The sequence below is a fragment of the Condylura cristata genome, unplaced genomic scaffold (assembly GCF_000260355.1).
Source record: "Condylura cristata isolate star-nosed mole 26May11 unplaced genomic scaffold, ConCri1.0 scaffold00013, whole genome shotgun sequence".
NCBI classification, from domain to species: Eukaryota; Metazoa; Chordata; class Mammalia; order Eulipotyphla; family Talpidae; genus Condylura; species Condylura cristata.
This window is the reverse complement of record NW_004567114.1, coordinates 26,198,353-26,219,851: the sequence shown is the minus strand read 5'-3', so window position 1 is coordinate 26,219,851 and position 21,499 is coordinate 26,198,353. Positions and strand designations below refer to the sequence as shown.

The window sequence follows — 21,499 nt, the reverse complement described above, 5'->3', positions numbered from 1 at the left end:
GCAGATTCCCCGCTCTGGAGGCACCCCATGCTGTGCTACAGCAAAGACGGGCTGTGCGCCTCCCTCACCACCCTGCCCTCCGAGGCCCTGCAGACTGAGGCACTCAAGCTCTTCAAGGTAAAGTGGAGCAGAGCCCAGGCCCACCTCTGGTGTCTCACCCGCTGAGCCCCGGCTCTGCCCCCCCGACCCCCGGGGTGGCAGTACTTGGGTGCAGGATCCAGCCAGTTAGGAGGCCACTTGCAGAGGGTCTGAAGAGGTAGGGAATGAGCTCTACTGGGTCCTCACCAGGTCCTTTATGGAAGGGAGGCAGCTCAGGGACTTCACTTATGAGTCCTTGGGAAGCATCAGTGAAATTCTTCATGAGAAGCTCCCAGCGGGAAAGGGCCAGGCTTGTGCTGTGTGCACACCTGAGAGTCTGTGACCTATTTTAGAATGTTCTTTATGCCCATCTGAGTATGGTGTCTTTCCAAAAAATGACTATGCCGTGCTTATATAATGGAAACATTGAGAGGCGTGATTCCACCCCAGAGTCGCCCTTCTCAGCACACACAGATGCTCTCTGGCAGTAACGCACCCTCTGAGTTAGACAGGATGCTGGTGAACCAGAGCCTCCCTCGAGCCCTGGGGCGGCAGCCCAGCCTGCCCACTGTCACTGAAGATGAGAGCCAGAGACCGAACGTGCCCACCGTCCTTCCCCTGCAGTCCTGCCAGCTCTTCATCAACGTGCCCGTGGAGGCTGCCTCCGTGGACTACCACGTGTCCCTGGCCCAGGCAGCACTGCAGGTCTGCCTGGTTCACCCTGAGTTGCAGAGCGAGATCTACTGCCAGCTCATGAAGCAGACCAGCTGCCGCCCGGCTCAGAAGTGTGCCCTGATGCAGGTGGGCGTCCCCAGGGCAGGGCAGCTGACAGGAGGTGGTGGGCAGGTTCAGAGCTCAGAGCTGCCTTTTCTGTGCCCTCCTGGATGTCCGTGCACAGGCTGTGATTGCTATTCTGGGCACAGCCTGACCAAGTTGGCCTTCCTGGTACCCCAGAAGGCCAGGGGCTCCTCTTGGAGAGAGTACTGAGGGCTGTGTAGCTCAGTACTGAGGGCTGGTGGTACTGTGGACCCAGCCCTCAGCACCTCCCCCCACACACACACCTGCTGCCTGTTCCCCGGCAGTGCTGGCAGCTCCTGGCTCTGTGTGCCCCCCTCTTCCTGCCTCAGCACCGCTTCCTCTGGTATGTCAAACAGCAGCTCCAGCGCCACGCAGATCCCAGGTGAGTAGTGTCACTTTCTCTGCAAGGGGGTCACAGGGAACTAGAGGAGGTCAGGTCCCCCTACCCTCTGAGATTGCTGTCATCGTGTGGGCAAGTGGTGATGTGAGCATGCCTGGGGGTGGTCCCCTACACACCAACCCTTGTACGTTTTGTGGGATCCTCATGGGAAGCAGCATTTTGTGGGAAGCACCTAATTGTGATTCTCTGGCGCCATGTTTTTCTCACTTCTGTGGGAGCGGTCCTTGCCAGCAGCCTGCAGCATGAGGAGCCTAGCCTACAACACCCTGCCCAGATGCTTCGGTGCCTCTTCCGTGCCCCCCCCCCCTGCAGCGCTGGTGATGGCAGGGGTGAATGGATTCCCTGCTATCCCCTCTTCCTTCCTTCACCTGCCTTTGCAGAAGTGAGACTGGCCAATACGCCACCTACTGCCAGCGGGCGGTGGAGCGAACCCTGCAGACCGGGGAGCGGGAAGCCAGGCCATCTCGCATGGAAGTGGTGTCCATCTTGCTGCGCAATCCCTTCCATCACTCCTTGCCTTTCAGCATCCCCGTGCATTTCGCCAATGGGACTTACCAGGTGAGAGGCCAGGGGTGCTCCCTGTCCCAGAGTTCATATCACCATCCCAAAGAATGCCTTCGGGCCAGGTGGGTGTTGTGCCACCTTAGGCTTGGCAGGTTCTTAGTAGGCAAACCAGCAAAAAGATGGGCTGTGGAGGGGGAAAGGAGGCATCTGAATCCCACTCTTATGTCGTGAAGTAGATCTTTTGAGCCCATGGCATGAGCAGAGAAACTGAGACACTGACCAAGGGTCTCAGCGGCATGAGGGAGGGACTCTGAACGAGTGACAGTGCAGTGGGGTCAGGGCGTATGTCCAGCTCCAGTTGATGTTGGGCAGACTCGTCCCCTAAGTGCCCTGCATTTCTCTGACTCTTGACTTGGCCTTGCTCCTGTCAGCCAGGCCTTTATACCTGCCCTACTCAGACCCCTCCAGCAGCCTTGGTGAGCTCCCCCGGGAAGTTTCCTCTGGGACAGAATGCCTCTGCCCCACAGGTGGTTGGTTTCGATGGCTCCTCCACAGTGGATGAGTTCCTCCAGCGGCTGAACCAGGAGACAGGCATGAGGAAGTCTTCCCACTCGGGCTTTGCCCTCTTCATGGACGACCCCTCTGGCAGGGACCTGGAACACTGCCTGCAGGGGAGTGTCAAGGTGATGGGCGCCCCACTAAGTCAACTGAGGCCCGGCTGAGCCTCCTCCAGGCTTTGGGACTTTGGTGGGGAAAGAGCCTGTCTGGTGGACGCTGACTGTCCCATGACAGGTCTGGCGCTGACCCCAAGGTACTCCCCAGGTAGGCATTTTAGGGTGGCCGCAACCCTGAAGTGTGTCCACACTGGCAGAGAAAAGTTGGTTATGCCCTTGTTTCTGGAGAAGCTCCACATCACACCTTCCCTTGAGTGGCTCTGCACACTCAAGGCTGCTTCTGAGGTGGCGTAGGAAGGGCAGCAAGACACTTAGCAGCAGCCCTGAGGTTGCTGCCAGTCTCATATACCCACGCAGCTGTACCCTCGACCCACCAGACGTCATGGAGGTCACACTTTGACCCCGTCTGCCGGGCTGGGGCCACACTAAGGAGGCAGGCCCGCCTAGCCCCTAAGGGAGCAAAGACCTGCACTGGGACTTGAGACTGACGTTGTTACAGCCTGGGTTAGTGCCACCGAGTTAGGCGTTCAGGCATGTGCGGGATGACTGCTTGAGGAACCTGAGAGCTTTGTCTCCAGTGACTGCTCACTTTAAAGGGGACAGGACAAAGGCTTCCATAGCCTTTTACTATTGCCTGGAGGAACTATGTTTACAAAGAACAGATCTTTGTAAATGTCTGGGCATCCATATGATTTGTCATTTGGCAGGCCTCTAGTTATTCTTGTTGAAGAGAATGGCATTTGCAATTAAAAATAAAGCATGGCTTTGGGGGCCCACCTTACCTCTGGGGAAGTCCCGTGGGGTGTTAAGGCCAGTGGGGCAGCATTCCTTGCTTTGCTGCTCACACCAGACCAAGGGCTCTGCTCTCTGTGAGGGATTCACAGGCAACTCGGGTGGCAGTGTGAGGCCCCCCAGGTCAGCCTGCCAGAAGACAGTCACTCAGCTCTACCCTGCTGCTCTGTCGGCGACCAGCCCTGGCCGGACCGGTTCCTGTCTCTGGGGGCTTTTCTCACTGTCCTCTCTTGCCTCTTTGAGATCTGTGATGCCATCTCCAAGTGGGAACAAGCCCTGAAGGAGCTGCACTCTGGAAAGTCTGAGGGTGGCACCCGTGTGGTGAAGCTGATGTACAAGAACAGGTCCTGAGCTCTGCCCTTGGTGGGTGGGCGGGGGGCTGTGAGCGTGAGGGCTGCTGTGGGATGCCACTCACTGTGTCCTGCACAGACAGGGATCCAAGATAGAATGCTGTGTGCCCACTAGCTGGGGCCCAGCCTGGCTCTTCTGACCCTGTGACGCCCTGGCGACTTAGGCGCTCAGTCCCCGTGCATCGTATATGCGCACGAGTGTGCAGACACATTGCCGAGAGATCTTCATGGCTGTGGGAGTCACCCTGGGAAAGTGAAATGTGTGAACACTAGATATTTAGGTCCTGCACCAACTCTGGAAAATACAGGAGACATCCTGACTTTTTGTTAATTTGAGTAAGAAAATTCCATCCCAGCTGTCTCCAGGATCGAGTTCCATAATAACCTACAATTTTAGGTACCAGATTTCCCTCACTGAATCCAGTAAGACTAACGGTGTATTCAGAATTAGCCTCGTGCTGCTGTTGCTGTGAGAGCTGCTGTGTCTGTTCTGTGTCATGCTTAATTTTTTCTGGAGGCGACAGAAAGCAGGCTCACATGTGATTAACAAGAGCAGCTTCTGTCTTTGAAATCAAGAGCAATGGACCCAGAGATGGCCTCATCCATTTGGGATCCCAGCTGAGTCCTGGCCTCTCGTTGCTCTTCCCTTTAGGCTGTACTTTCGGAGCCAAGTCAAAGGGGAGACAGAGCGGGAGCGGCTGCTGCTTGCCTCCCAAACTAGTGGAGAGATAGTGTCAGGGAGATTCCCTGTCAACAAGGAACTGGCTCTGGAGATGGCCGCCCTCATGGCCCAGGTAAGATTCTACTTGGGAAGCAGGAAGGTTGGGACATGCACTTGACTCACAGGTGGAATGAGCCCTGTCGCCTGAAACGCAAGGGGTTCTGCAGGTCCCATGGTGCCTGAGGAGAGGGTGGGCTTGCAGTCCCTGGCATGGAGAAGTGGACCCCTACTCCCCTAGCAGATCCTTACAGCAAGATACAGGTGACACTCAGAACTCTAGACTCGGAATCCTGAAAGCTGCATTTGAGTCCTAGCCACTTCCCTGCTGAGATCTTGGCCCAGCCATGTGAGCTTCCTTTCCTGTATTCTTAAAAGACTCCCTGCTTGTGCCCCAAAGGGTTACACTGATACGAAGATAGTGTGTGGATAAACTGGTACTTATAACTGCCGAGCATTATAAGGAGAATTAGGAAGAGGAACACACATTTCAACCTCAGCTCTTCTCCTATTACTTTTAGGACGTTGTCATGCCAAAGAAATGGGGATATCCTGAAGGTTCCCATAAGAGTCTGGACCTACCTGCTGGAGAGAAAGGGGAGATACCAGTTGATCTTGGTCATAATGAACATTTATTGAATATACCACAGCATGCCCCGTGATAAAAATTTTGTATGATCCTAGCCAGTTCTCATTCCCCCTCAACAAATGAGGAAATTTGATCCTGAAAGTTTAAGCAGTTTGATGAGGCAGAGCTAGGATGTGAGCCAGGTGCCTGACTAAAAGGCCAAACCTGGAACTCGGCCGTACTCGGGGATCTGAAGCATTTTCAGCCTTTTAGCCCTGTCCTGGATGGAAACCAGACTTTCTGCATTGCTTTCTTTGCCCACCACTAATTAACTGTCTTTGGAGAAAACACGGAATCTCAGCAGTTGGTCTAGACAATCTTTAATTTTCTAGGATGCTGACACTGTTTCTCTGGTGTCCATGAAACAAGATAATGTGTCTGTTCCTACCCCACCAGTATGAAGTCATTATTGGTCTCTCTCGCTGGTAGTCTCTACCTCCTCTCCAACCTCCTCTGGACTCTGACTTGTGCTTCTACATGCTTCCACCACAGGTAGAATATGGGGACTTGGAGAGGCCTACCCCACCAGGCTCTGGGGGCACACCCCCTGCCAAGGCTCTGCATCACCTCCAGCAGGTCCTAGATAGGTTCTATCCAAGGCGCTACAGACAGGGGGCATCCCCAGAGCAGCTGAGGTAGGCGGGTCTTGTGGGAAGTGCGGTGGGGAGGTAGGGGCAGCAGAGCTGGGACAAAACACGTTGACACTTCACTAGCGCCCTTCTCTCTGCCCATCCCAACCAGGCACCTGGCAGATCTCCTGACCAGAAAGTGGGCAGCTCTGCGAGGCTGCTCCTCTCCTGAGTGCATCCGCATCTACCTGACCGTAGCCCGGAAGTGGCCTTTCTTTGGTGCTAAGCTCTTTGCTGCTCAGGTAAGTATCTGTGGTTACCACACCCTCAGAAGAGACACCCTAACTCCTTCCTGGAGCTACTTACTGTCTCCCTCTGCTCATGTTGAGCAAGTCCAGGTTGCAGCACCTGCTCTCACACTAGTAACCACCAGGGGTCGCTCTCTCTCATTCCTGGCCTGTTTTAAATGTCTACCTTCTAGAACAAATTCTACTTTGGGGCCAGAAATACATCTGGGTGACCTCATCTTTCTTTCCTATTTTGACTTCTTTCTCAATGCTACTACCCCTAGGGGAAAAGAGGTAGAACAGACTAATTAACAGATTTGATATGCTATCCCCCTCTCGAGAATGCTTTCATTTATTAAAAGGTTTGAAAGACAGAATGTATCAAGTATTTGAAAGATAGAACAGACACATCAAGAACATATTGACATTCTAGACTAATACACCTGTACTGACTTAGCCACAGGGGAAGGTACCTGCTCAGGAAACAGCTCATTTCACCTCCATGAAGGCCAGGCGGCCAATAGTTATTTCAGTTGGGACTTTACCGGATGTGGAAAGATTATGCTATTCTTGGAACTGGATTCTGCTCCTGTTCACTGAAGATAACAGTTTCGATAGTAGTCATTCACTTGTTCACTCAACCAATAATTTCTGATCTCCTGTATGGGACAACATGCTAGCTGTCTAAGGTTATAAGCAATAAGCAGATCAGGCATGGTCCCTGTCTTTATGATGCTTCTCTTCTAGTGGGGAAGATACACATTCTCATATAATTATGCACTTTCCCTCTTAATACTTAACTTTAAGGCCCTCTCTGGTGGCACAACAGGTTAAAGCATAGCACTATAAAGCTACCACAGCCACTGCAGCATGAGTTCGATCCCTGGCCGGAGAGGTGACCCACATGGTGCAGCAGACTCTCCTGTCCTGGCCAGGGTTCTCCTCAGCAGTGCATTTCAGTAGATTTGCTTGTTCTGCTCCCCACTCTGTCTCTGGTGAATCTGTTCACCCTCCCCAACCCAGCATCTTTGGTCTGTATCCCAGTTCTATATGCATAAATAAAAATAAAATATTTAAATACTTAACTTTAAAAAAGTCATGTTAATGTGAAGGCATAGAATTGAACATTCAGTTGGGTCTGGAAGGTTGGAAAAAGTTTTTGAAAAACTGTCCATTTCTCTCCCCAGCCTTTGGGAAAGAGGAAATCTTCCAGATTATCCCAATGTCCTGGCAGGGAAAATTAGTCAATCCAGGACTGTCTGCCTAATAATCACTTTTCTCACTGGGAGCACCTAAAGCCCATTAGATTTCATCCTTGCCTTCTGTTGCTGTTATAGTCTCTGGGAAATCAGCTAAAGGAAGATGCACTTCGGCTGGAGAGACTGGGTAGATTCCTATCAGTCTCTGAGAGTTAGGAGAAAACAGCCTCCTCTCCTGTGTTGGTAGAGCAGCCAGGCCTGGCCTCTGTCCTCAGCAGAGCTCCTAAACAGAGGACAGGTGATAGGTGCCCAGCACCATGATCCATCCTTGAGTTTGTAGCTGGCCACGGCCCCAAGGTAGCACCTCCTGCATGAGGCCTTGTGTACCTGCATGCTGCAGATACCATCTTCTGTTTTCTCAGATGAGAATAAGGCTGGTAGTCACTGCCTGGCAGATCCCTGGAGGTGCCTCTTCCTCCAAAGCTCACATGGTTCAAAGTCCCTTGCTGTGGAGATGTCTGATGGGTCCTTTCTGTTTCCCCAGCCTGCCCAGCTCGCTTCCAGGGAGAACGGTCTGGTGTGGATTGCCGTGAATGAGGACGGTGTCAGCATCCTGGACCACAACACCATGGTAAGGATGGGGTGGCTCTCCCCCTCCTTCTGAACAGTGCCTTTTCTTCTCTGCACGCCAATGACTGACGTGCAGTTCCCCGGCCCTGCCTCTCCTCTGGAGTAGACACAGCAGCTATTCAAGATGTTAGACCTCCACATTATGACCACTTCAGAGTTCTGCCTTCTGGTCTAGAAAAGACGGTGGGGAGAAAGTGTTGGCTCCTAGCTCAGTAGGAAGTGGTAAGTTTCCCTAGAACTGACTGGCTCCTTCCCGCAGCAAGCACATGTCACTCACCCGTACTCCTCAGTGATGACCTTTGGTGGCTGCCGGGATGACTTCCTGCTGGTGACGAGATCCGCCCCAGACCAGAGCTCGGGCAAAGGCCACTTTGAAAAGTTGACCTTCCGGATGGCTGCTCCCAAGGTGGGTCTGACAGCCCCTGAAACATTTACCCTGGTCTGGTTCTGAAGAGGTGGGCTTGGAGCCTAGACAGTAAAGTGGGGTTGTGACCGTCTGGCAGAAGGGCCTTGCCCAAAACACCAGGTTTGACCTTGTCTCCTATCAGCACACTAGAGGGCTCTGGAGGAGCTGTGGCTCAGCACTGCTCACAGAGGTGGCGGGACCAGCTTGGGGGTGGCGGAGGGGTCTCACTCTTGTCCAGCTACTGCCAGGCTCTTCGCCTTGCCCTTTTAGTTTTGAGACTTCTTATGCTTTAAGGGATTTGTGCCTACTTAGGAAATGCTGACTAGAAAAAGGACTCTACAGACTCCGAGTCCTAAGATCCTGATTCCCTGGTGTAACTGGAAGCCTGTTATCTAGTCCTAAAGTTGGAATCTGCCAAACCTTTTAATCCCACCCTGCCACAGGAGAGGAGACAGACTCTATCCTCTAAAGATGGCCCCTCCCCTGGCTTAGAGATAACCAGAGTAGCACCTGCTTCTCTCGTGAGGGTTCTGTGCCTCTCAAGGACCCCCAGACCACCAGGTGTCTGTTTCACTGGACTCCTGAACCTCATAGTAAGGATCCGCTGTGGACAACCTGGGTGGGCAAACTGAAGCCCAGGGAGGTTATGGATCCAATCTAAGTCAGTGAGAAAGTCATGATCCAGCCAAGCTAGTTCAGCTTCCCAGTCTGTCTTCTCCTCAGATTGCAGAAGCCACCTTTGTCGTGGCCAGCTACATGAACCACTGCTGCACGGCTGTGAACCCACCCAGCCCCCCACCTGCGGCCTGCCTGTGGGAACTAGATGGACGACAGTTCTTTGCTCCTGTTCCACCAGCTGCCAAGGGCCCGGCACTGCTGTGACTACTTCTCCCTCCCCACCACTGGGTGCCTCTGGAATTAGACCTGTATCCTGGGGTGTGATACTACTGTGATGAGCCTAATTGCACCCCCCAGGTACCCCGAACCCTCGCACGATCTGTCTGTGTATTTTTCAGTGTCCACGCAGCTTTTGTCCTCTATGTGCCTTATAATGTTCCAGAGCCCAACTCCAGACTCAGTGTAAAGCCACTCTCTTTCACAGGAACACTGAGCTCTGGATGCTGCCTGATTCTACACACAGACAGGGACAGTCTGCTGTTCCTGAGGGTGTCAGTGCTGTCAGAGCCGTCTCCACCGATACTCTCAGGAAAGCTAGTTTGTTTTATAATATGTGGTCCTTAATGGGCATTTATACTTGAAATTTTCCCAACATCCCTGAACAGGATAGGACTAAAATTTCTACTTCATCTGAACTGTGACAAAAGCCTTTTTAGAAAACTCTCTAAACAGGACTTTCTTTCCCAGATGGGAAAGGTACTGAAGGCTCATGTTCCCTTCCCCTGCTCATCTGCAGCGCCCCTCCTGGGTTAGCAGCCCCATCTCTGCAGAACAAGGTGCCCTCCTGTGGAGACTAGAGCTGTTTTGCCTCCTTCACACTGGACCCTAAGCCCAACGGGCACACGCTGTTCATCGACAAGGGGTAGGTCCTAACTGACTTCTCCCTGCCGTTTTAATGGCTGGACAGAGTCCAGTGAAGACTGTGCTCACTACTGTATGACGAAGTGGTTGTTACTCGTTTCCCCGTCCTTGGGAAAACAAGCAAATGCACTCAGCTTTTTGCTGCTCTGAAGGCCACCAAAGTTAAGTCAGAAACAAGATTCATTCAGGTTCATACACCTGGATTTTCTCCTCAACACTTCTGGCAAACGTATGCTGGGACTATTTGAGGGCATAAGTGATACCTGTTCCCACCTAGCCTAAGAGCATCAGGTGAAAAGAAACTAAAAGCTTTTGTCACCTTTTGACTTCCTGGTGATACCAATATCTCTGCTTCATCTACCTATTGAGTGCAGATGAGATGGTCTTTGTCTCCACCTACCCCTAGCAGAAAAAAAGACGAAAGAGTTGATTCATACTCTGATTTTTCCAGCATCAGAGACACTGAGTTTTATTTCATAGTTAACCATGTATCAATAAAGTACAGAAGACTATGGGTTTAGCATTAGCAGCCCAGACCAACCTTTAACCCCAACAAGGTGTGTAGCACACACTGCTAAAACGGCAAGGCTGCAGTGCAACTAACCTGCACAGCCCAGCTGCTCAACCTTCCTCTCTCACCCTTTCAGCAGACAAGCAAGATGGAAAAGGCAGCATGTGCTATCTGCCTTTTTAAAATGAACTTGACTTTGTAAGGCTGGCAATTTTTCAGCCATCTACTATTTCTGCTCCTTTCTTTTGGCCCAGAATTTGGGATCTAGCTCAGACACTTCTACCTCAAACAAGTCACATGTACTTCAGGCTCCTGGACAGCCCCTCTAGAACTGGTGTAAAAGACAAGGATCACAGTTCTGGCTTTTCAACATCTTGAGCGTTTCAAAGACGATGAGGATATGGACCCTGGACTTAAAAATAATTAGATTCCAAAGAGAAAGCAAGCACGGAGCTGTGTTCATACTGAATGTGAGGGTCAGGTTATTTCCTCCACCTATTCTTCTTCCCAATCCTGCAAGAATTCTCCCTTAGTTCATTAATTCTGTACAGAAGAACCGGCCTTACGAACAAAGGCTTTTATAGCTTGCTGGTTTGCATGATTTTTAACATGACTGGAAAACAAGTCAAATTTCTATCTAGTCTTTCGTCTCATTTTTCATGGCACAAGAATAATTTAAAACTATTGACAATGCTGAGAAACAGAAGAGTATTAATGTGCTTGACACCCACAACTGAAATTCCATGATCATGTTTGTCAATAAAAAGCAGCTGTCTGTGAACCAGGCAATTACTGTGTATGCTTTGGAAGGAGATTCGTTTATTAAGAGAGTCAGCATAAATTAACCCTGTACATAATCAGGAACTAAGTGGACAGAGACTAGTGTTTTGTAAGACTTTCTTCCTGCTAACCAGTACCCGAAGGTCTTGACTTTTTTCTTCACTTGTATATTGAAGTATGCAGTCAGAGATGTTAACTTTCTCAAGGGATCTGATGTCAGTTTCCCGTGAAATTTGTTTTACAAATTTCAACAAATAGTAAACTGAAATATGCTTAGGAACTTCACAAAGTGCTTTTTGTCAACATTACTTCTGACATATCATTTCTTAAGATCTCCCTTAGTTGGTAAAGTAGGCAAAACCTTCCAAGGGGAACACTCAAATACATAAATCCTTTGCTCAACATCACATGATGAGTTAGGTTTCCAGTCACTGGCTCTATAGCTATTCGATTCACTGCATCCATACTGGTCTCTAGGACTGTGTTCCCCTGGTGGTCTAGAATACAGAAAAAAAAACCAGCCACTATGGCTTAGGAGTCATCTCCTATGGAAGACAATACTGGCCTTCTGTCTTGGGACTCAGGGGCTTGTTGATGTGTCTTTCTGGTGTGCCAGGATCTCCTGGCAGCTCCTGTACACTTCAGTCAGGCAGTCCAGCCGGGGCTTGGCACTCTGAATTCCAAAGGGGAGAAATGCAGGGTCAAGATGAACGTAAGAGAGTGTTGAGTGGTGCTGTCCATGTGCAGCCTCAATCTCTCACCCACAGCAAGGGGTTGAAGTGGCACAGGTATGAGCTCAGAGGGGCAGGAAGTTCTGGCCTCGGAGCAGCTTGTTCGGAGCCCCATGTTAGGAGCCCCAAACTAGGCCCCCAGCCAGCAAAGCTGGAGCAGCTCAGAAGACAGTTTTCTAGTCAGCCAAAATGTCATGGTCTCCAAGATATGGTTTATACATACAATCAAGAAAGATAAAGCAGCTGTCAAGAAAGATAAACTTACACCATTTGCAGCAACATGGATGGAGCTGGAAAGGATCGTGCTCAGTGAAATAAGTCAGAAGGAAAAAGAAAAATATCAGATGGTTTCACTTATAAGAGAAATATACGGAAACGATACAAGAGGTCAGGAGAAAAAAAGAAACGAACAGGCAAACTCTAAATAGGAGACTTTCATCAGGGGATGGGGAGGGAAAGTGATCAAAATGGGAGGGAAGAGCGCAAGTGTCTATGGTGACAGTTCACAGGTGTCTTGGTAGTGGGAATTTTATGGGGACAACATCTTGAGGAGAAACCAAACATTGTACAAAATGAACAAGAATGTAAAAATACATAAATTAAAAAAAAATTACGATGTCCATCAAAGAGCAAGCACAAGGAATAACAAGGCCAGACCCTCCCAGGAAGTATCACAAGCTAAGGAACAGTCCCAGAAACAGAAGGGCAGTTTATTAAGTAAGTTTGGAAAATTTTTAAACAGCGACATGTAATACAACCAAAAGTAAAGGAAAAGCCACAGAATAGGAAAAATATATGTGGAGAGCATATCTAATAAAACAATACTACCCAAAATATGTAAATTGTTACAAATGCATAATCAGTAGACTATGACTAGTCAAAGGAGACCATTTAACACAAGAGGAAATTCTGATAGGTAACAGAAGGATGAAAATATAAGTTAAAGAGCTCCAAACTGAGTAACTTTAAAGCACTTTTACCTACATATTAAACTAACTGAGCTAAATGTATAAGCCAAGACTTTAAAAAGAAAATACAATTCCCAAAAGTGGTATAATCTTGGAAGTCAAATTTCAAGCACTGTAAAAAAAAATCTATAAAATTATTCATAATCATTCAAAATTTAATTCTTAATAATGAAAAAAACTATTTTATCTTAGCTGCTGATATTTTTAATCCTTTGTGAAAAAAGAAAGGCAGTGATGGAGGATTAACTACATATATACATTATATACCTGTAATTTATTAATCTTTGTGAGTTTTTAAAAGGCCAAAACAAAAAATAAACTGATAGTTGTATTTGATACTCAATATGATATAAAGTAGATGCATGAAAACATACATCTTAGATTTTAAAAGCAATACACAAAATAATGTATAACAATTCAGTGTAGGTCAATAATACCCATTAAGATCACACAATGGAGGGCTGATAGTAAAACAGACAAATGCTAATTTAAAGGCAGAAGTTGCTATAGAGTTGATATTTTTCTCTAAAATTTGTATAATTCATATTTCTGAAAACTTTTATCTGCCTCAAAAGGAACTTCTAAAATAAATAAATATTTTCACTAAAAATAGTTGTCAAGTATCCTTGAATAAACTTGACAAAAGTTTACATTCCTACTGAAAACAGTACCAATGGAAATGCAGAAAGGGGAGGGAAGGGGAGGATTCCTTTGAAGAAACTTACATGAAGTGTGTGCTCACCTGGAAAACAGGTACTACTTGGGATATTGCATGTGGTTCCTTCGGGTCCTTCAATAAAATGCAGAGGTAGTAAATTACCTTTTGCTGTAAGAAAATAAACCAAAGAGCAGAGATTAAGTGAAACTCCTTGTTTTCTTTTTCTCCAAACTTGTTCATAAATGGTTATCTAAGTCATAAACCACTTGGTAAACTTTTGAAATGAGGAAGAAATATAGATTCTTATCCTTTAAATAAAAACAAAACAACCAAAGATTATTTTAAAGATGGGCTGCAAAATAAAGCTGGAATACAATCCATCAAGTCTACCTCTAGTTGACTACCCCAAAAATACAAAAAAATCCTAATTCGAAGGGGAATATGCACTCCTATTTCACTGCAGCACTATTTACAACAGCAAAGCTATGCAAAACACTGAAGTGCCCACGGAGAGATAAGTGGATCAAGAAGATGAGGTATATTTCACAAGGGATGACTCCTCAGCTATTAAAAAATAAAACCACAGCCCTCCCTGGTGGCGCAGAGGGTTAGAGCACACCACTAAGAAGCTAAAGCCACTTCCGCATGAGTTCGATTCCCACCTGCCCCGGAGGTGACCACATGGTGTGGCAGACCTCTCCTGACCTGCCCGCTGCTCCCCTCAGCAGTGTACTTCGTCAATCTGCCTGTTCTGCTCCCTGCTATGTCTATGTCTCTGGTGAATCCTCTCACCCTCTGCATCTCTGGCCTGTACCCCAGTTCTGTATGAATAAAATAAATAAATCTTAAAATAAATAAATAAATAAAATAAAACCAAAAACTCTTGCCACTTGTGGCAACATGGATGGAACTGGAAGAGATTATATTAAGCAAAGTAAGTCAGAGGGAGAAAGACAAATACTGGATGGTGTCACTTTTATGTGGAATATGGACTAAGAAACAAACCAAAGAGTCAGATAAAACCAAACCAGTAAGAAACCCTAGAAATCCAACTGTAGCGCTGAGGCTACCAGAGGGGGTTGGGGAAGAGAGAGAACACAGTGAGGAGGAAGTAGAATGGACTATCATGGAGAACTATGGGTACCTTGGGAGTGTCCGGGGACATACACCTGAAGCAGTGTAATCCTATACCTCTGAATCACACCTAGTCTGCAAACGGTATTACCTCAATAAAATCTTTTTAAAAAAAAAACTGAAATGCTGATTTCCTACCCTTGAAAAGCTGCTGTATCTCATTCAAAATAAAGGGATGTGTCCTCAAAATTTCATTTTATGGCTTACAGATATTCCAGCTATAAAGGAAACAGATATGCCAGCCAAAAGGAAACACTAGAAGTACTGAAACAGTCTTTTTATGTAACATTAGATACTAAAGTTTTACTAAGAGTTTAGATCCAGACACAACAGAGAGTTAGTTACCTGCTCCAGCGAGATCTGTAATGCTTATTACCTAAATACTTACCATGTAAATAGCCTCATTGATGACAACATCCTTCACCTTGCTCATCTCAATGAAGGTGGTACTTTCTTTACCAGATGAATAGGAAGAAGTCATCTGGATGCCAAGGGAATCAATGATTAGCAGAGTCTCTTGATCAATTTTCACAAAATGGAGGTAACCAAGTAGGCCTAAAAGAGTGATGAAGATGGCAGCAGAGAGGATCATGCTGTTCTGAAGAGAAAGCCAGACATAGGCAGTAAGATTACCAAGTGGTCCTCCGCAGATATGTGCTGTTTAATATAAGTTAACTATGGCAATGTGGGGAAAAGCATATTTTGTTGTGCTTTCAGTTGAACAGATGGAAGGTACATGCATGGAAAAAGAGGAGATCCCTTTTGTTTGGGCTCTATAATGCTATGAGAATAGAGCGCAAATAGACTGGTCTAGGGAGGACGCTTCTATCAGCAAAGTACCCATCACCAGTCTCAGATGTTTCTTCCAAAATTACCACTGAAGGATTCAGACCATTATCTCCCTTGCCCCCTCATAGAACATACAGTGCAAAATCACAGATTAAGCAATTATAAAGTACTAAGCACAGCGTAGCATAAACTACTCACTATCCTTTCAGGGAGCAGAATAGTTTGGTGTGAATCATGACTGTCCCCACTACTGCAGTGACTGGTTCAGAAATGGGTACAGGGGGCCTCCGTGGTGGCCCAAGAGGTTAAGTCTCAGCGCTGTGAAGCTACTGTAGCATGAGTTCAATCCCCAGCTAAGGAAGTAACCCACATTGCACAGCAGATCTCTCCTGTTTCACCCCCTTCTCCCCTCAGCAATGTATTTCAGTCAATCTGCTCCCCACTCTGTCTCTGATGAATCCTCTCACCCCCTCCTCCTCACACCTCTGCCTACACCCCAGTTCTCATATGCATAAATAAATCTTTACCAAAAAAAAAAAAGGGCACAAGAAACAATTCTAGCCAATGACACAGGAGAGGTAGTCTCCCCTGGAAAGGCGTCTAGAAAACATAAGTCCATTTTAAAAAGGTATGTAAGGAAGAAATGGCATTTAATAAATATGTTTCCCCTCCTTACATAACCATATGGCCAGCATGCAAGCTAGTATTAAAATTAAATCTTGGCGGGGAAGGTAAAGGAAAGGACTATTCTGGCTACTTACCCATTATTTCAACAGCCTTAAGATACAATTTGGTACAAATTAGGGCAGTTCTAATTTAGCACATATCTATGCTAAATGACCTTGCTCTGAAATACACACTCTGATGGCCAGGGGAAAGGAAAAAAAAAAAAAAAAGCTAATGGATGCTAATGGAAACAATACCTAACTTAAATAAATAGACAATACTTCTGTACTTAGCTCTGTTCAGATCACTCTTGGAACAAACATAATTCATAGCACAACATATGAAGCCAGAACTGATCCTGCTGACAGCAAAAGGGCAATTCCTTTTATTTGATAGTTGTCACAAAGCTACTGCATGCTACCCTCACTGAGAAGTTAGTATGGCAGATGGCCCACGTTTTAGAAATGTGAAAACTAAGTCTTGGAGAACATAGCAGTGAGCCTAGAAGTCACGCATCGCATAATTATTTAGAGGTCCTAAAGTAAGCAAAGGGGTTACAAAGGGTGTTAGCTTTTAAGTAGTTACACATGCTGCGCACACACACACATTATGGAGGTAAAGAGTTTTCAAAGCTATAAAGACTGTTACTAGTGATACTTCTGAGGAGTGGAAATGATGAATGAGGCCGATCGCTGAACAGGATTCTGAACTAAATTAAATTACTACGAGCGGGTACTACAAAGAGCCCCTGGAAGTTCAAGTTCAGGCTGCAGCGCAAGGGCAGGATATATGCTGGGTGGAACCACAATGCTGAGCAGCGTGATCTGAGAGAGGGATGAGGAACTGAGGCACACTTCCATCAAAGTAACGAGAAGAGCTGTCCAGCAGCAGAAGGGCGTCCCCAGAACTAGCGAGGTGCCCCTCTCCTGTCCAAGGTCTGGAGGAGGGTCTGTCAAGAGACTGGTTTCCACCCCAAGACCCTAAAGACCCTTCCAAACCCTAGCACGCAGCTCCGAGCGCGGCCTCTACCTCGCAGAGCGTGAAGAGTCCGTAGGCCACTAGCCACACGGTGCAGGTGACAGTGGTGAGCGATCGCAGCGAAAGCCGGGGGCAGCTGACGCAGAACTCCCGGCAGTACGGGGAGTAGTAGCGGCGATGCAAGGTCAGGGGGCCGCCACAGATATCAAAGAAGCTCTGCTCGTCCTCCATTGCCGGCTCGCCCCCATCCGGCCGGGCCGCGTCGCTCTAGCCCGCCCGCCGCGTCCTCTCGCCGGCTCTGCGCCTACTTCCGGAGAAAGGTGCAAGTCCCGCCCACCTCCAGCCCCGCGCAGTCGCAGTTCCGCGCCGCCGGCTGTGGCGCCATCTTTGAAGATTTTCGCGCCCAGACTCCGACGATGTACAATGATTGTCAACCCCAGAGATTCGCAGGGGTCCAGCAACTCAGTGGGCAGATTAAAATGTGCTTTCTCTCGGCAAAGTGAGTTTTATTTGTAAGCCAGAGTGCACCCCAAGGAGACAGTCTACAGGTACTCATTTATTCCACTCATCCATCCATGCATTCATTTCCATGTTTTAGATTCTAAGGATACCAGAGTTTATATCGATGTTACCTGCCTCCAAAAATATTCTTCCTAGTAGAAGAAACTAGAAACAGTTTCAGAGAAATCCGTTGGTAATAATATGATGGCCGGCAAGGGGTCCCTTGGGGGCATTCACAAGAGCCCAGTGCCAGACTAGTCAGAGCTGTGAAGCAGGAGTTTGCCTGGAAGGACGACCTGGAGAGGCAGTGCTTCCAAGTCCGGGTCCTGGGTTGGGTTTTTAGAGGAATCAAGAGGTCTGAGGGTCAGATGCGTAGGGAATGCAGTATAGAATTGGCGAGGAGCGTAGGTCAGGCCTAGAAGGGTCTTGGAAGGCCTGGTAACGAATTTAAATCTCTCTGCCTGGCACTTCTGTCTCCCAGACTTTTGCATGGTGCCATGAGGAGACAGACAAGAACTTGTTATTTAATATCAATGGAAACACATCATTAAAACACATTTTAAGATAGTTTTATATCTTTTAATTCAGCTGGTTTTCTTTGAAATCCTTTGTATTTTTTTTTTAATTCTTTTTAAAGCATTGTGATTTAAAGAGAATCTGTTGTACTAAAGAGGTTAAGACTCTGTACATGTTCAAAAGTTGCTGGGACACAGCAAGGAAAAGATATCTAAAAGTACTTAATTTCTTATGTTAAAATATGAGAGATAAATTACACAGGAGAAGTGTTTATTAGCCATAAGTCTAGTAATTGTTACCTATGTTATCCACAGTTGCCATTGATTCGGCTACACTGGAGAGTTTCTGTGATCTTGGACTCAGTTCTTTGCTAGCACACTTCACAGAGCTCAGGGAAATACTTAAGTTTTCTAGTTTATTAAAGACATGGATATGTAGAGTGAGATATGAGAGTCAGAAGCACAGGAGTTTCTGTGCTTGGAGTTGGGGTACATTACCTTCCAGGTACACGCGGATATGTTCGCCAACCTGGCAGCTCTCCAAACCCTATGGGGGGGTTGGAGGGTTTTTTTAAATAATATAATAGTTTATTTTTACATCATTTTGTGCCTTTTTCCATCTCAGTTGCAATCCCCATGATGGGAGTGGGCTTCCTATCACCAAATCACCCGTTTGTCATCACCATAGTCCAGTGTATTTCCCTCCCCCCACTGTTTTTGACCCCATTCCCCAGTCCACCCCCATAAAATGTCTCTGGTATATAGCTGTTCATTATTATTATTATTATTTTCTCACCTGGTCCATTTTACTCCTGATATGAGTAAAACTGTTACAGGGTAGCCCAGAGTGGACTGGGCGGCCTGTATGTGGGGCCTTAACTGCAGCACTCACAATTCAGTTATACTGCAGGTACACACAAAAGGGTCTATTTACAAAAGGGGGAAAAGAATAGGAAACAACCCAGGGAAAGAGAGCAGGATACAAAGTAACTGGAATACCTTAGGGCTAGGCTGACTGAACACACCGAGTCACATGGTCCAGAGAGCTACTCCCAGAGTGAGAAAGCAAGAGATGCAATCCCGCCCCCAAATGTCCCAGAATTCCTGCTAGCTCTGCCCTTGGGTCCTCACAGTTCTCTCCCTGGTACTGCAGGGAGTTGTAGTTTCCAATCACTGGAGTAGGGGGTAGGGTCCAGAAAGCTGGAGTAGGGGGTGGAGTCCATAAGACTCTGTAGAGTTCCTTTAGGACATCCTTCCCCTTAACAATTCCCTTTTGATTTCATACCACCATATCTATGGTGGCACAGATCACAGGGGGTAGTCTTCATAGACAGTCTCCGTAACACTTCCAGTCTTTGTAGGGTTTCCAGCATATGCATAAGAAGCAGCAGTCACCAGTAGTGTTTATGTATGCCCAGGATGATGATCATTACTGTAAAATAGTCCATCATATAGGTGAAGAGAAAAAAATGTTCTGATATATGTATATCAAAATAACAGTAACAAGCAAAAATCCTCAAAAACTGGTTTAACGTCTGTAAAAACAAGTTCTCTCAACCGTGATTCCTACTTAATCTAATAATGTGTAACATATTTACAAATTCAAGCAGGTTTCCACAGGTGCTTCCCTGTCAACATCTTCAGCACCCAGTTCAGGGTCTCTGAAGTTCAAAGACAACCAGGGACCACAGTGCAGTGCTGTGTTGCTCCTGGGTCCCTAGCCAGTCTGCCTCCTCCTGTCTTCCTTCCAGAATCTTCTTATGTTTGTTATCTGTAAAATGTCCAAGGAGTTTAGCTGTTCTTAGGAAGGATAGGGGAACATGTCAATGCCATCTTTCAAAAGTGGAATTTTTCTCATCTATTAAATTAGTTGTTGTTGAGGAGTTATTATTGCATGAGGTATTATGAATGGTAATTTGTGCAGTAAAATTTTTAGCACAGGCCCTCCCTAGTGGTGCAGTAGGTTGGACCCCTGCACTATAAAGCCAAGCCAAACCATCACTGCTTCAGTGCAAGTTTGATCCCCGCCCAGAAGTGACCCACATGGTCCAGCAGACCTCTCCTGTCTTGTCCGCTGTTCCCCTCAATCTGCCTGTTCTGCTCCCCACTCTGTTTCTGGCGAACCCTCTTGCCAAACCCTGCACCTCTGCCCTGTACCAGAAGTACAGGTCTGTATGAATTTTTAAAAAAATCAGTGTGTGCCTTACCCTTTCATACTGATGTCTTTTGATGCACAAAGCTTTAACTTCAATGAGTCGAATATAGTCATCTTTTATGGTTAGTACTATTTTATGTCCTGTTTAAGAAGCTTGGCTGTCTGCTTTAAATTCATGAAAATATTTGATTCCCTTTTTACCTATAAGCTTTAAAAAAAACTTTTTTATATTTAAGCTTCAAATCCATTTTTTAAATTTATTTATGCATACGAGAACTGGGGTGCAGGCCAAAGGTGTGGTGGAGAGGAGTGAGAGGATTCACCAGAGACAGTGGGGAGCAGAACAGGCAGATCGATTGAATACACTGCTAGGCCCTCCCTGGTAGCGCAGCGGGTTAAAGCACAGCACTGAGAATCTAAAGCCACTTCTGCATGAGTTGGATCCCCGCCTGCCCCAGAGGAGCTCCACATGGCGTGGCAGACCTCTCCTGACCCGCCTGCTGCTCCCCTCAGCAGTGTACTTCCTCCATCCGCCTGTTCTGCTCCCCGCTCTGTCTCTGGTGAATCCTCTCACCCTCCGCATCTCTGGCCTGTACCCCAGTTCTGTATGAATGAATAAATAAATCTTTAAAAAAAAAAAAAAAGAAAAGAAATACAATGCTAAGGGGAGCATCGGGAGAGACAGGAGAGGTCTGCTGCACCATGCCAGTCAGCTCCCTGACTGGGGGATTGAACTCTTGCTGCTGTGGCTGGCAATAGCTCGTTTTTAACCCCTGTGCCACCAGGAAAACCCCTTTGAAATCCATTTTTTTTTTTAAGGTTTATTTATGCATACAGAACTGGAGTATAGGCCAGAAGTGTAGTTTGAATTATTTTTTAAATGAGGTAAGGGGTCAAGGTCAAGGTTTTCCTTTTTTTCTCCCAGCACAATTATTTGGGTCCTTTGTTTTAATATTTTTATTGTTGAAATGGTAACAGAAAAAATAAATTAGTGGGAAAATCACACACAAGCCTTTCAATTTTACATTTTACTTTTCCAGCACTGTCTCTTAGTTTTTTCATTACAGTTTTTAAATTATTGCAGTCATGTTGTATATACCATTTTGGAATGTTATTTGAGCAAAAATCAATTAGAATGGGACAGCACCACACCAGAAATTAATTAGAGCGTACACCACCACTAAGAGCCAGGGAAAAAACCTTTATAGCGAGGAGACAAAAAGTAAAGCAAGGGGATTATTTGACTGACCATAGCTTAAGATTGCATCGCATGGGGAAGACTACCTGGCCCTTGGGGTTCCTGTCCTTAGGTTTGTTTGTTTGTTTTCTTTTTAACCTTGAAGCATTTACAGGCTTAGGTTTTATTTTGCTCTTATAGACAGCTAAGATAGAACCTCCTCAGTCTCATGGCTTCCTTGTTTAATGATTTAACAGTAGTTAAAAATTAATATTTTGGCTAACATTTTCAATACTTCTACAGATTTTTTTTTTAAAGATTTGTTCTAAAACTGTTACAGGGTAGCCCAGAGTGGACTGGGCGG

At 46.7% G+C, this 21,499-nt stretch overlaps 2 protein-coding genes across 3 annotated transcripts in view; one reads left to right on the top strand and one right to left on the bottom strand.

Annotated features, from left to right (window-relative positions):
• Positions 1-9,043, top strand: part of PLEKHH1 (pleckstrin homology domain containing, family H (with MyTH4 domain) member 1) — a 38,883-nt gene extending 29,840 nt beyond the window's left edge. The window contains exons 18-28 of the mRNA XM_012724564.1: positions 703-879; positions 1,161-1,258; positions 1,657-1,834; positions 2,308-2,463; positions 3,490-3,590; positions 4,249-4,390; positions 5,435-5,577; positions 5,684-5,813; positions 7,542-7,628; positions 7,887-8,033; positions 8,757-9,043. Coding sequence (XP_012580018.1) covers positions 703-879; positions 1,161-1,258; positions 1,657-1,834; positions 2,308-2,463; positions 3,490-3,590; positions 4,249-4,390; positions 5,435-5,577; positions 5,684-5,813; positions 7,542-7,628; positions 7,887-8,033; positions 8,757-8,915 — 1,518 coding nt within the window. The 3' untranslated portion in view covers positions 8,916-9,043. The remainder of the gene's footprint in view (positions 1-702; positions 880-1,160; positions 1,259-1,656; positions 1,835-2,307; positions 2,464-3,489; positions 3,591-4,248; positions 4,391-5,434; positions 5,578-5,683; positions 5,814-7,541; positions 7,629-7,886; positions 8,034-8,756) is intronic.
• A 680-nt stretch (positions 9,044-9,723) lies between these two features.
• Positions 9,724-17,088, bottom strand: PIGH (phosphatidylinositol glycan anchor biosynthesis, class H). 2 transcript variants are annotated; one of them, XM_004681761.2, is made up of 4 exons: positions 16,839-17,088; positions 14,743-14,952; positions 13,305-13,388; positions 9,724-11,536 (listed from the first exon to the last, which is right to left on the bottom strand). In XM_004681761.2, exons 1-4 carry the CDS (start codon positions 17,016-17,018, stop codon positions 11,444-11,446), a joined length of 567 nt encoding a protein of 188 aa, XP_004681818.1. In that variant the 5' UTR covers positions 17,019-17,088; the 3' UTR covers positions 9,724-11,443. The 2 variants fall into 2 exon arrangements, with proteins under 2 accessions (XP_004681818.1, XP_012580017.1); XM_012724563.1 differs by having other exon boundaries at positions 11,454-11,536; positions 13,288-13,388; positions 16,839-17,068.
• Positions 17,089-21,499: the final 4,411 nt, after the last annotated feature.

Bases quoted from the DNA above. Each gene is read 5' to 3' on its own strand.
- PIGH (XM_004681761.2), bottom strand. From the start codon at position 17,018: ATGGAGGACGAGCAGAGCTTCTTTGATATCTGTGGCGGCCCCCTGACC. The intron at 13,389-14,742 runs GTAAGTATTTAG...ATTTTCTTACAG, and splicing joins TCAATGAGGCTATTTACATG to CAAAAGGTAATTTACTACCT. The intron at 11,537-13,304 runs GTGAGCACACAC...TTTGGAATTCAG, and splicing joins AAGTAGTACCTGTTTTCCAG to AGTGCCAAGCCCCGGCTGGA.